General features: G+C 41.5%; 1 protein-coding gene across 8 annotated transcripts in view; it reads right to left on the bottom strand.

The window, feature by feature from the left end:
* Positions 1 to 8832, bottom strand: part of cica (capicua transcriptional repressor a) — a 40634-nt gene extending 31802 nt beyond the window's left edge. For 4 of the 8 annotated variants that reach the window (XM_016675301.1, XM_016675298.1, XM_016675302.1 and 1 more), the window contains exons 1-2: positions 8614 to 8831; positions 64 to 3591 (exon numbers count right to left, since the gene is read on the bottom strand). In XM_016675301.1, the coding sequence (XP_016530787.1) occupies positions 64 to 3396 (3333 nt within the window). In that variant the 5' untranslated portion in view covers positions 3397 to 3591; positions 8614 to 8831. Of the gene's footprint in view, positions 1 to 63; positions 3592 to 3831; positions 3930 to 8613 lie in introns of those variants that run through there. The other 4 variants (XM_016675300.1, XM_007559987.2, XM_016675303.1 and 1 more) reach the window with 3 other exon arrangements.
* Positions 8833 to 15176: the final 6344 nt, after the last annotated feature.

Genomic DNA, 15176 nt, shown 5'->3' with positions numbered 1-15176 from the left:
TCCCATCATAAATATTAAAACATCTGCATAAAAAAACACCTTTGACTCTAAAGGTATTCTTACAGAACTGGAGGTGACCAGGACCAGGGTGGATGCAGGGTTCCTCAGGAGGACCGCCGGATTGGTGGTGGCCCCGTTGATGGGGACCGGGGCCTGCAGGCCTGGGGGAGTGGAGTGCTGCGGCTGGTTCTTCTCCCTTAGCTGGTTTCTTTCTCTTTTTACTAATGGACCATCTGAGAACTTCGCCAAGGGGACGTCTGGGTTGCGGACAATGACAGGGGAGTCGCGAAGGGGTACTATGCGGCGTGGAGAGGGTTCCTGGGGCAATGGGGAAGGAGGCGTTGGAGACACGAGCATGGGTGGAGGCGTAGAGGCAGCGGAGGACGACGGCCTGCTGGTGGCGCTGCGAGGGCGTGAAAAGGGAAGTGAGGAAGGTGTTGTGGACTGACTGTGTGGGGAGAGGACTCTGAAAGCAGCTGGGTCTCCAGCCAAACTGCCCCCTGAACCCATCAGCTGCTGCTGGTCCGATTTATTTTGGTAGTCCTGGACTAAATGTAGAGGAGGGGGCGGGTGGGTCTCAGGCCTCCTCTTGTTGGGGCTCATAGGGACTGTAAAGGTGAGGTTGGTCTGTATGGAGGGTACAATTGCTGACAGGTGGCGCTCTCGTTCAGAGCCCGGCGTACCCATCTTGGTGCCGCTGAGCTGCCGAGGGCGGCGTGGATTAAGTGAAGGTGGGGCAGTGATTGGACTAAAAGTGGCAGGGCGGAAGCAGAAGAGAGGCGATGGGGAGGGTGACGGGGTTGGTGAGAACGGAGACTGATTGGAAATGGGAGAGAATGAAGGCGTGACAGAGCGGGAACCCCCCAGAGAAACCAGCATGGTTGCTGCCTCGCACTCATCAAAGTCAAAACGAGACAAGTCCTGGGGAAGCAGGGATGGCAGCACCAAGCGGGGACGGGAGTCTCCTCCGCGGCTGCTGGCTTCACTGCTTTCCATTGACGTCTCATCCCAGTCAAACTCTGAGCTGGCTCTCCCACTGCCCAGTCGGAGGTCGGACGGCGTTAGAGTCCCGGTGCTGCTGGCTCCACTGCGCTCCCGGCCGCCTCCGCTGGCCTCCATCTCCTTGGTCCTCATTGAAAGGTGTCTGGAGCAATATCCTCGACGCTGGGACTCTTTGGAACAGCCCTCCCGAGAACACAACCTCCTCCACTGCTTCCCGTTGAACTTCTTCCGGATGCCCGTTGGTGTGCACACCACATCTCCCTTCTTGTACTTTTGCTGGGCTGCTGTGAGAGGAGTGCGGGAACGGTTTGCAGAGGAAGAGTTCGAACCCGACACTGGTCCTCCTCCGCCACCGGATGATCCTCCTCCAGAAGCCTTCTCTGCTCTGGAGGATGCAGAGGAGGAGATGGGAGGCAGAGGGGGCAGCTGAGGGGCAGTAATGACAGCACCAGCTGCGGCATTTGTTGAGTCAAGGCCTAAGAGGACATTCGATGGATTAGGGTGGGGATTGAGGGCCAGGTGTGTGGGAGGAATCCCAATGCCCCGCACAACAGGCAGGTGGGAATTGAGGTAGCCAGACGGGGGCTTTGAGACAATCTGGTGGTGAACTGGTGTTGATTTGGTCCCAGATCTGATTGCTCCCAGTGGGATCATGTTGAAGTGGGACACCTCCATGTCTTCTTCTGGGGTGAGTGGCATATATGGGTGGAGTTGCTGCTGCTTTGCATTATTCTCCCTTTCTCTGTCTCTCTCCTGTTTCCTCAAACGCTCTCTCTCCCTTTCCCGGTCTTTCTCAATTTCCCATTCTCGAGTAACTGGCGAGGAGACAGTGATAATACCCGGGTACGACATTTCCCTCCCAAACATCGAACCCATGCCAATGTTCATTCCTTGGCTGATGGTACACACCTCCTGTTCCACATCTATATCTTCCCTTTCTTCATGTTTTTTATCCTTTTCTCTGACACCCTCTTCTCCTCCGTGGCCACCGCAGGATGGCAAATCTAGATCCCATGGTGGCACCAGAAGACGGAGAGTTTGCCGGGAGACCCATACGGCATGGGTAGCACCTCTGCTATCTTCTACATCCAGAGAATTGGGCCTTCCCTCAGACAGCAGGACACGGTAACGATTGGCCACAGCAGGGTGTGTGTCCACCTCAGTCACCATGCCTTCTCTGTACCACTGCAACTGGCCCTCGTTGCTGTCTTCATCACCAAATGGTACACAGACACGGGTGCCAATGGGTATTGTATGGACACCAGGTGGAGGTGCATCTAAAATAATTTCTACCACCCCTGGAGGGCTATCATGTCGGTAAGGATAACTGCACATCGTCTTTTCGCCGTTCAGTTGCACCTCCAAACAACCGAATTCGCCGCTGACCTTACGTACCACTCCAGCCCGGAACACAAATTCTGAACTCCTCCCTTTGTCTCTCATTTCACCCCCTACTTCCTCAGATTTGTGCCTCCTGAGCTGGCGGGCGAGGACGCGTTGGTTTTTCAGTCCTTTAGCCAGGGTGTCTGACAGGGTGTCAGGAAGGCTGGGCGCAGAATGAGACATAGAATGTGAGATGGCCGGCATGTCACCGACCACTTCCAGGTCAGCAGAGTGTTCGCTGGCAGTGTCTGTTGAAGAACATCGGGGCAGGGGGCTGGGGGAAACTCGCTCTTCATTTCTTCCGGGCCTTTCCATTACAAGAGACAATGTGGGAGGTCCTGGGGATTCTTGGGAATTCTCCCTGCCAGTTGTTCCACTGGGAAAGTTGTCCATCAGATTCCCACTCTGACTGTTTCTGTCAGAATAAGAGACATTGGCTTCAACTCCTGAACCTGTTGACCCCCGGCTGAGGACCCCACCGCTTGGCGGAGGGGGTGTAGAGGATGGAGGGTCGCTATGGTTGCTGGCAGTCGCTGTTGAGCAGTGCTCAGAAGTGTACTTCTTCTTGGGAACGCGCGCCTTGAAAGTGGCGGTTTTCCGGCTGGAGGCGGGATTCGGACTGTTGTTGGCACTCGGTGTGCTGCTGTTGCTGCAGCTGCTGCCGCCGCTGTCACAGTGGCTACTGCTGCCGCTTAGTGCCGACCTCCCAGATCTTTCATCAGAGGACGTCAGCAGTTTCCCTGAATCCATCAAAACCGAAGTCTCGGACATTCCCTCCCCATCCGAAGTGTCTCGCGTTGTCACTAGGCCGGCCTGAGAGGAGTCTGAGTGGGAACTGGAGGAGAAAGATGATGAGAGGGTTCGGTTTTGAGGGGATCCGCTTTCATCTCTGTTCTCATCTGAATCTCTCTTCTCTCCGCCATCTGAGGTCTCCCCGACTCCGCGGCGCTTCCCGCCTTTGGTCCGGGTGGATTGAGGGGAGCGCCGACCTTGCTTCTTTATCGGCTTCATCTTTTTTTTTTTTTTATCTCGCTGGCCTTTTCTCCAAACAGATCTTTTTATTTATTTATCCCACAGTATCTCCTTGGCGTTCCCGTTTGCGTTTTGTCCGTTTACTTCTCTCCTCTGTCGGGGCCTGTCTTTCTCATTCTGTCTTGCCTTTGGTTGTGCGACCCTGGCACTTGCCCACTTTACTTGTCAAGGACTCTGCGAGAAAGAAAAAGAAAAAACAGAAAGCGTGGGTTACTCATCTGGCATTTACACAAGCCTAAACACTGCACACAATACGGAAAGATGAGTTAAAGCGAGAGGTTTCTGAAAAGTGGCACTGCGATAAAAGCTGGATATAACCCGTAACCAGTCATTTTAAGATGCAAATGTCCATCCGAATGGTGTGCTCTGCATATTCATTACTCTTCAACTCATTACATAACAGGTCCTACTCACATTACACAAAGCCTGCATCCACTGCAGGTACACAGAGAAAACAGGAGACAATATTGTAGGGTAAACACAATGCAGTCTTACAACGCAGCATGGAAATAGTGAGTTTTGCCCAGACAAGCCTCTCTGCGTGCACTCCTTACTCACACACTATTTCTTGGCTGGGGCAGTAGAGGCGGGGGAATTCCTCCTGCACTCACATACTGAAACCCTCCCTTTCTCTCTCTCTCTCCGAGGCGACCTTTATCTGTGTATTTCAAAGCGGAGTCAATCCGCCCCTACGAACTCCATTTCCTGTGGAAGACCATTACCTAACTTCCCGTTACTTTATTCCTCCCTCTCTCTTTGCTACTATTATACTCCCTCGTCCTTCCAATATCGATTTCTGCCCCTCGTCTCCATTTTCTTTCTGAGCCGCAATCATCCAGAAAAGCAGAATAATTGTAAAGTCACGCGGGAGTCATTCAGAGAATCTCTCATTCACAGCTTCAGAAAGAGAGAAGATTAATGAGAATTGATTAATCAGATTAATCAAGAACTGGAGTATACAGACTCATAAAAAGCACTTCCTAAAAAACCCCCAACAATTTCAATAAACCCCTAAACTTTAGAAAAATGTTTTGCATTTAAGATATAAACTTCTTTGTCTGTAAATATGTTCTACCCAAAACTCGTCAAGTGTTCTGGGTAGTTTCAGTTTCATACCTTTCAGATTTACTAGAGGAACGATGTTATTGCATTTTAGGCAATAACAAATTAACTGAATTATTTGTTTATTTTCATCTTTTAATGCATTTCTGTTATTGGATAAAAAGATGCAAACGGTTCAATGAAAAATCTGTAGAGTGTGCCATTTTTAGGCCAATTTTGTAATCGATTAATCATTAACTAGAAAATACAGACTCAAAAAAAGCCATTTACTAAAAAAAAAAAACCCAACATATTCAGAGCAGTAATAAACCCAAAAACTGTTCGAAAATATATACCTTTTGCATTTAAGATAAAAACAAATTAACTGAATTGCATTTCCATTACTGGATAAAAAAACGTCTTAAATGGTTAAAGCCAAACAATCTGTAAAATGTGCCATTTTTTAAAGCTAATGTTGGGATTAATTGTTAACTAGAGCATATTGACTTTTGCTGAAATAACAGAGTATTTAAGCAAATTAAGTAGAAGTTGTAGAAAAAATATTCAATTTGCATTTAAGATTTTAAAAAAGCTTTTTTCGTCTTTATCAGTATAATTGATTAAACGGATACTAAAACAATCCTAAATGGCAGCGCTGCATTGATTCTGATGCCTTGCAGAACTGTTTGTTTGCAGGATTCAGGTCAAGGCTGCTGTGAGTGTTTCAGTCTCCACGGAGCTGGAAATATGTTAACAACATGTACTCAAAGAGAGGGAATAAAGCAGCCCTTTAAGCCTTGTCATCTCTCCCAGACTCCTGCTGCGATTTTCAGCTGTCAAAATCTTCTGTCTTGACGTCTATCAACCACCAACATGCGTGCCAACTTGTCTGTTAACTTAAATGTCTCTCCTACCTCGTTCTCATCTCTGCTCCCTTTTCACAGCCTGTTTTGTCGTCAGAAGCTAGAGTTCAATTCACGGCCTTTTAATGTCTGCTGCATCACACAGGCAGTGATAGTGGACAGTGAGCTCATCGCCATCACCGCACTCTATGTAAATCCCTATTTAGGGGAAAGCGGCCGTCATAAAATAATTTGGCAGCTGGCCTTACTTGGTCACGATGGAGTTATGCCGCATGTGTTTACTCAGTAGTGCTCGGAGTACAACAGCTGGTGTCAGAGCCATGAGCTGAATGATAACAGCTTAAAGGTGCGCTGATGCAACCAGCTGAACCGGGATGAAATTATGCAGTGGGGGAGCGAGAGGTAACAAGTCCAATTGGTTTTAATTTGGAGGATTTTCATGAGCCGACATGACGAGCTGGGTGAATTATTTAGGGTAGGGAAAGTACTCAAATCTGTACTTAAAGCGGCAGTAGGTAACTTTTGTTAAGAATATGTTTACATATTTGTTAAAACTGTCACCATTTCCAGTCAAATAATCTGTGAAAAGATAGACCTAATGCAACACCCCAACAAAGACAACCAACCAGAGTCAGGAGGAGGGTCTTAGCGCTGTCAATCAGTCTCCTGTAGTGGCTGTTAAATGTGCCAATGGCAAAGAAACAACTTACCGTTTATCTGCTGTCATTGGTGGCCATGCTAACTAGCCTTAGCATTCATAACAGGCGATGCTAGATGTAGCATAATATTGTGCAAGGAGATGGTGGTTGACAGCGTTAAGACCCGCCTCCTAGCTCTGATTGGTTGTTTCTACTTAGCACCGATTAACTGTCTCATAACATACAGTCAGGACAGTGAAACTGTCAGCAAATATTGAAAAATAGGTCTTATAAATGTTACATAACACAGCTTTAAGTAAAAGTACAAATAAACGACCAAAAATGTACTCTAGTGAAAGTAAAAATACTACATTAACATTTTTACTTGAATAATGTAATAGTCTGGAATATCATTAAGTTTGTCTATTGTATGTATATTTTCTTTAATTCAGTGTGAGCTCTTTAATGAACAATGCATGTTTTTATTCTGTTTATGGGAATAATTTGATTTTATTGGGCTGTCTGACATACACACAGTGCACAGAGTGCTTATGAGTATTTAGTGGAAAAAGTCGAATTACATTGTTGGTATTGAGTAATTTGTGGTTGTAGCAGCTTTTAAAAACATTTTGCTAAAATTTGACGACAACAAAGCTACAAAATGACTAAGAGGAACTTTTTAAACCTGCAAAGTCTCTGTTTTGACCTAAAAGTTCAGATTTAGCAGCTACGCATAAAGAAAGGATATGCATATGTGCATGTACACATCCTTCTCAGGCTGGATTATATGCTGTCATGGTCTGGGTTGAGGAGTGTCCAGGCAAGAAACGGAAAAAAACTGTCAAAATCTGGAAAAATATAAATATTTATTTAGTTCTGATGTTTGTTTTGTTCTCCATTTTGTCCAGGATAACTTTCTGATTTGAAAATCAACTATATTGAACTGTAGAAATAAAGATCAAAATGCGTCTTTATGACTGATGTAACAAACTGATTCCTTCCTCAGTCGTTTGTTGTGTTTGTAAACACAACTCTAGTACATCTCTCTCCAGTTTAGGTGTGTGTTTAAGCTCGTATGATTCACAGGCCAGTCGCGCAGCTTAACAAACAAAAACATTCTTCTGGATGGAAAAAGCAGCACTTTTTTTTTTTTTAAAAGAAACATTAAGAATGTTTATAAAACTAGAGAAGATTAACTTTTTATTTTTCATTTGAAACCAGTTTGCAGGATTGCATTATTTTGAAGTAAAAACACCAAAAGTTCCTTAATACCTTTTCAAAGTTTAGATATTTTCTGTTGGTTTAAGTGAGGAAATACTGACAGTCAGTGAGCAGCAACAGGTAGTGGAGGGGCTTATGAACCAGAGAAAATTGTTCCTGTCATCCAAACTATAAACTATATGAACCATGTATTGTGTCATTTTAGCATTCCTGACATGGAAACAGTTGAAAACCTTGACATTTCTACTGTTCTCCACTTTCTTCAGTGAAAACCAGCTTTTAAATTAAATGTTAGGGGTTAATTTAGGAAATTTAGATAATGAGAACAAATTGTGTCCATTATACTTGTTGATGGTTCAGAAGCTGTGTGTTGCTGGTAGACACAACCATTGTTCATCTCTCTAGAGACTATTTAAGCGCCTCTGATTCATAGGTCAGAGATTTGTGGCTAAAAGAAAAACATAAGGCAGCAAATTTCCAAATAAAACTTTCAGACAGGGCGGAAAACCACAAATCAGCTCTAGTTGTGGTTTTATTATGCGTGTACATTTGAAACTTTCTAACTTTTAAATCCATTCCACTCACGATGTGAATATTTTACATTTCTTTAATTGCTTTACACTTATTTTAAGTTTAAAACAGGGCTGCTGCTACTGAGCTGTTCACAGCAGGCCGGGGCGTGTAAACAAATGCATCATCATAATCCAGAGATAACAGCTGCTAACTTCATCTCGACAAGGCCCAGAGAATGCAAACAACAAGCAGGGATGTCGTCACCTCTGCTTCAAGCTGGTAGTACCGTGTCAACCTCGTAGTACCGCAGTTACTACCAGTTTTACTCCATGAGAGCCGCAGGCCGAGGCGTGCAGCGACCAGGCCGCAGCTACGGCGCTCCGTAATCAGGCCGCTAAGAGGTCCTCTGCTCGGAGGAACCGGGAAATAACCGGGTTAAGGGGGGATTCTGACCTCACCGTGGCCTGTCGAGTTACCTAAACGGCCACGGGGGTGTTCAATAATACAACAAAGTGAAGAAAAGCGGAAAAAGTCGATGGCTTTAAAGCTGTCAGGGTGAGTTTGTGCTGTACAGAGAGGGAGAAAGTGTCAATAAGCTGGAGGAAGGCCCACAAACAGAGAGAAATCAATAGTGACAGCCGCCTTAAAGCACCCAAAACAGGAAGAAAATGTGTCACTAAGGATGAAGGGGTGGAAATTATTTCTGGGGAAGTCCACATTCACTTTTAATGGCGCTGTTTTTATTTCTCCGGGAAAGTTTTTGACGTCCAGCCGCACCGCTCCCCTTTTTTTCCTCCCGGCCCCCGGCTAACTATGTTTATAACCACAGTAAATATGAACGTTACGGTGTGGGGAAAAAAGGCACAACAAGCCCCTCTGCAGTGCTGCAGGAGGAGATTTGTAGGCAAGCTTGTACTCACCGGAGATAATACAGATTCCTCTCTGAATCCCCCCTCACAAGATGCTCCTCCGCCGGGTAAAGTAGGGCACGGTGGTCCGCTGCTGCCCGTCAGCGGCCGCTCATCTTTCTCCGGCAAAGCAACTTAAAAGGAGCAGTAACTCCTTCCCTGGACATTCTACACTACAGTCGCAAAATGGTGAATGAAGACCCGAGACTTGACAACCAGCCCGGCCGGCCAATGGCGCAGCGAGAAGGAGTACAGTGGCCAATAAAACAGCACTAAAAGGGAGGAAGGGCGGGGCTTCGTGTCTAAGTAAATTTGACGGACGGGACGTCTCAACCAATAAGAGTGTGGGAAAACAGAACAGCTGTTGGAAGATCGAGGCTGCGTACCAATAGGAGAGCTGCGATTCTAATCAGGAACGCAGAGCAGGAAAAGAGGCTTCTTTTCTTTTTTCGAAATCGCCTCTTTATTTCTATATATACATTTTGACAAGTTTTGCCAATATGAATCAACTAGAATCCCCAAACCTTCATCAAACTATTATTTCCTAAACCGATCAAGATGTCATTCATTTAGATTGTGATTTTACATGAGCTTATGTAAGTTTTATAAACTCCCAGTGTTTTTAGTAGTTGGTCTGCAAGTTCAGCGTGGCCACTCGATCCACAGGTGGAGTGTAGTTTCACCAAGATCCACAAAAACACCAACTCCCAAATTCTCCTGCTGAGTCTCTCCTTATCCCCACCTTGCAGCCAATCAGCGCAAGTCCTAAACAGGACGGAATCCCATCGTCCCGCCCCATGGCCAATCAGAGCTGCCGCCGGAGAATGTACGTCACCGGAGTAGCGTATGATTGGTTAGGAGGATTCAGGTCTGCAGGCCAATGAGCGTGCGGTGTGGTGAGGTCATTAAGCTTGTTGCCATCAGTTTAACCAAACAGCGGAGAGTAGTATGGCAAGTCCAGTTACCATATTATATTAAGGCTCAGAAACGGACATCCACAATTCAAATTATATCATACATAAACTTTGAGCTTTGTAGTATCTACTAGTTACATAAGATAAGATAAAATAAGATAAGATAAGATTTTTTTTATTTGTTGGTGCTGCACGTTAGCTGGACTAATGTTTATGATAAGTTCTTTTTATTTTACCTAACTTTTTAGCTAGCAGTGCCCACCACTGGTGAGACTTTATTAAAAACAAATACTAATGCCAGGATGACTTAAATTTCCTAGAACGTATAAATAGAACAGCAGAAATCAAACTGATGTTCAAGTTCACCTAGTGTTAGCATTAGCATCTACTAATAACTAGAAATTTAGAAAATCAGAATTTTCATAACTTATGTGATTGTATCTGTTTCATTTGCCACTTAGGAACCATTTTGGCTAAAAACAGTTGTAGTGAGTATGTCTAGCAGTTTTACCAAACTGGACTCGATTCACTTTGCTAGATTTAGCAGTTTAGCATAACCATACTATGCTGATACGGTATGGTAACGATAATGGAACTAATGCTAATGATTACTTCTTTAGGGTTAGTGCAGCTAACTTTGTAGCTAGCTGTGCTCACCACAGGCTATAATCTATTATGAGCAAAAATGTTAAGGTGTCAGGATGAATAAAAAAATCCAACTGTTTTTTCAACATGGAATTTGATGTTATTGCATTTCAACTCCTTTCCAAGAAAGCTACAAATATCTAACTGATGTCCATGTTCACTTGTAGATAGCGTTAGCGTCTCAGCACAGCGAGATTTTACTGGAAGATAGAAAAGCAGACATTAACTCTACATATGATAGTTTTTGATCTGGGAACGATTTTGGATTAAAACTCTTGTTGCGAGTAAGTCTAGTACTTTTTCCAAACTACACTCAAAGGTTGGTGTGTAAAGCTATAATGGAAAAGCTGTAACTTGGCAGCACTCGCTTTAGAGACTGCAATGAGTTTTCTAAAAACAAGTGATTACTCACTTATTTGTTATGTAACTCAGATTATGTAAGTATATTGTATGGTGTACATTAGGAAGGAGTTGGTAATTATTCTGATGCTGTATGTCTGATTATTTGAAATTGTCATTATTACTCCTATAATTATTATGGGTTGGTCAATTTTCTTGTCCTATAATGACAATGTCCTGTAATAATTTTGTTGTATATAATATAAATTATTTGAAGGTTCTGTAGCTCAGTAAATTGAACAGGCATATGAACACAACAGCATAAATTACTTGTTGTTCTAGGAATGCGCCGATATAAAAATTGTGGGTCGATATCCGATATTAATATTGCTGTTATGGCCAATAACCAATATTTACAGATTATTATATATATTCTCTTCTTTTTTTGACACTTTTAGAAAAAAACAACAACCAGGAACAAATATCAACAAGATAAAGCAAATAGCAGTTGTTAGTATCGGCCTGGTTTTCCTTATCGGACTGAAACTGATATGTTAAAAGACTGATCAATACTGATGTTAGTGCTGATATATCGTGCATCACTGACATGTTTTCTCTTGTCTGTCTGGTTACTTGTTTTGTTAGTTTTTAAAAACTTGTTTGAAATAAATAAATAAATGAAATAAACAAATAGGAGTGAAGTTTGATTATATGTTACAAAGCTTGCCGTAAACTGGGGTTTTTGGTTTCTGAAAAAGTTAAACATCAACATTGCGGATCCTCCAGACATTTGTACTCCTGCCTGTAGGGCTGGGCGTTTACTGTATCGTTTATCATTTACCGGGAGGAATTTCTTGTCATGATAAGAATTCTGATTTATTTATTTCTGATAAATTCTAATTAATATTTGAAACTCCCCAAAACGTTTTTTGATTATGATTGAAAAAAGTATTTTATATTTTACTTTTACTTGCTAAATAAACAAAGAAACACAATATTTTAATGAAATAAGCAAAGCAGTCACATTTCTGTAGTTCTTTGTAGATCTAAAACAAAAAAGGTCTTGCAGTTTTGCCAGATAAAAAACAAAACAAAACAAAAACCCCAGCAAACTATATCCTAAATTTTTTCATCTTTGACTGGATTTTTATGTGTCTTTTTAAAGAGAAAGAGAGTTTATGCCCCACTCTTTGTTTATTTTCCAGGTTTATTAAATGGCCTGGATGTTTTTGGTCCCCATTATTGATTAATAAAATTTAAAGTGTGAATACTTTTGGAAATTCCCTTATTGTCACTATGCAAAAAAGCACAACAAACATAGCAATTCTGGAAGGCAATGCAAATAAATAAATAAGTATTTTCAATAAACATAAAAATAGAAACAGAAACAACCAGGATGTTAAGGAAAAAAATAAAAATCAATGGTGACCAGAGTTTGGATCAATTTGCAAACAGCTGTTTTTTGTTGCATGTTTCCATTTTAAGATATTAATCATCTGTACGTTTTCAAACCTGGCATGAGTAAAAATCTCACCAACACTGATTCTAAGATGTGGATCTGCATCAACAAGTCATTTTTTCTTGAACTGGCGATCAAGGACCACCCTAAAATTATTCAGAGGGCCACAAATGGCACGCGCACCACACTTTGGACACCGATGCACTATACAGAATACAACACAAACAGATGAAACACACCCTGCGCGTTGTTTTGTTTAGCTCACAGACGGTGAGTTTGCTCAGCGATGAAACAGAGCTGGCTGGTTGCAGCATTGCAGTCTGCACACACACACACACACACACACACACACACACACACACACACGCTGTAGTTATAACACGCCTGAGTGTTACATAAGCTGTACGTGTATCTGAGCACGCGCAGCCTTTCCTGCATACAGAGCAAGCAGACATGTTAGTCCGGCAATCACCCACTGAAAACATTTTAAATACCGTAAGAGAAATGTTAAATCTGTAAACACACACACACGCACGCACGCACGCACACACACACACACACACACACACACACACACACACACACACACACGCACAGAGTCTGACTGATCATTCATAACTGCATAGTTGAATGCATCAACAGTCAGAGTTGGGAAGTAACCACTTACATTTAATCAATTACTTTTACTTTGGGGAACTTTTTTTTAAATGTACTTTTAGAAGTATTTTTACTACTTTTACTTGAGTAATTTCATAATGAAGTATCTCTACTCTTACTTCAGTAAAATTTCTGGATCCTCTACCCACTGAATGAGAAACAAACATTTTTATTTTTTTTTACCAAAAACAGACACACCTGCAGTTTCTGTTAAAGTTTCATGAGATTTTTTTATTGAAAGTAACTGATTTGGAAAACAAATTATTTAGCCTGATTTTGTTAGTTTTTTGTTACTTACAAAATTATTGTAATTTTCATCTTTAAAAATTTCCAAAATTTCAATTAACCTTATGGTTTGGTAATTTTTAAATATTAAGTTATTAATAATTAAATGAGCTACTACTTATTACCAAATAAATTTTTTACTCTTAAGTAATTTCTTGGATGGCTACTTTTTTACTTTTATTTGAGTAAAAATAAAAGTAAAAAGTAGCCTTTTACTTTTTACTTTTATTGGTCTTAGTACAATATTAGGGTTTTATACCGGCCTCTGATAACGGTGAGGATGGAGGAAGCCGAGCCGTTTGTGAATGAGCTCTGTAAATCCGACTGGTATTAACACTTCCTAAGAATGAATCATGAAGCTGCAAGCTTTAATTCTCTCCCTCACACACACACACACACACACACACACACACACACACACACACACACACACACAGAGACAGAAACAATCCCAGTCACTTTACACTAAACCCATTACAGCCACTTAACTCCTGAACCGCTCCAGAGACCGCAGACTCCAAGGGGACTCATCGCTCTAAACGCGCTGATTGAAGTGTGTATTTAAAGACCTCACTGCTCTTCTCCAACATAAAATATATATTCAAATGGAAAAAATGAACAGTGGATTTGACAGCATAATAACATTCAAGACCCTTTTAACATCAGAGTTGGACCTAAATTAGTGATTAAGATGTAAGAACCAAAGGGCCACATTTCTGTTTTTTAATTGAAACTGGAATTATTTATTTCTAAAGTAAAGTTATTTTTATGTCCTCAATAGCATAATAAACATACTGAATAGTAAAGTAGTCTAGATTTTGTAGAAAATGACTGAAATATAAATAGTGTCTTACGACATTTTAGATAAAAAATAATAATTTTGCTAAAAAGTCTCCGTGGATTTCTCATTGTAGATCGAAAAAAGGGAGTAAATTTCTGCCAAAAAATATAAAAATTTCTAGAAAAATATGAGAAGAAGTTTTTGAAAGGTTTAGAATAATCTTTTAAATTTTCTTGAACAAAACTTGGAAAGTTCTGAGTTTCAAAAGTCAAAACGTTTTGACTTTTGAAACATTTTCAACTTTTCAAACTCAGAAATGAAAATGATCTGCCAATGAAACTAATACTTTAAAAAAAACAATATTAAGGAAAAATGTATAACAAGCTCCTATTTCTGGCTGAAAAGTTGGTTGTAAGTTCGTCTTTTATCAGGTGAGCTAATATATTTGCACTATTGAGATAAGTGAAGTAACTCATGATTATATCATTATTAGTCCACTGAATAATTATAGTTTCCAAAAAAATATACATATTAAAAAAAAAGAAAAGTAAAATCCAGGAAACCAGTGACTGCAATGATCATTACAGCTCAGCAGAGGGCGCTGTTTCACATCCCATAAACATCTGAGCTTTAAGTTTAGAAAAGAAACATTTTAAAAAGTTGGAAAATATAAATTTTAAGTCAAATCCTGACTCATTTGGTATGTTTACGGTTATGTTCATGTGGAATAAACACCTTAACAGAGCTGCTGCAGGTAAATCCTCCACTGATCTCACTCAACAAGTTGGCTTTAAAGCAACTCAGTTATTTTTAGCAAATATTTAAAACATCTTTGATATTTTTCGTGTGACAGCCTGTTTCTCAGACTGAAATAACCAAAAGTATTCAGATGATTGCATTTTGGTAATCTGTTAATTGCTAACTGAACTCTAAAACAGTCATTTGCTGAACCCCCCCCCCAACATATTCAGAGCAGAAATTAGGCCAAAACTGAACAAAATGTAAATACATTTTGCACTTAAGATGGAAGCACCTTTGTCTGTAAGTATATTTTACTCTAAAATACTTACAGGTGGCAGGTTTAGCTTCAGATTAGTTAAGAAGTAGCTTAAATACAGCAGATAGTCCCATAAAATATTTGTTATTTATCAAATAATAAATAACAGCCAATAAAACATAATAATCAGGAGGATGTCACCGGGTTTTAACTGAAGTTTCACTGCGACCTGTTGGTGAAAGCAAAAGGGTGAAGTCCCAGCAGGACTCCTGCAACAATACTTGATAATTAGCCTTCTGTTGTGATCCGCTTTGTGTCTCCAGACTGTGACCTCTGACCTCTGTTCTCAGCCAGACAACAACCCCTCTCTGCTGGAGGCCCAACAGGCTGTGAGTCGGCCTGCTGAACGGTTCAAACTGTCACAGCAGAGAGGAAGATGACAAAGAGGAGGAGGAGGAGGACTGGATGCTGATTTCATATAATCAGGAAGAGTAAAAG

Source organism: Poecilia formosa, unplaced genomic scaffold, assembly GCF_000485575.1.
Source record: "Poecilia formosa unplaced genomic scaffold, Poecilia_formosa-5.1.2 Scaffold112, whole genome shotgun sequence".
NCBI lineage: Eukaryota > Metazoa > Chordata > Actinopteri > Cyprinodontiformes > Poeciliidae > Poecilia > Poecilia formosa.
The sequence above is the reverse complement of the archived record's forward strand: the minus strand, read 5'-3'. Positions and strand labels throughout refer to the sequence as shown.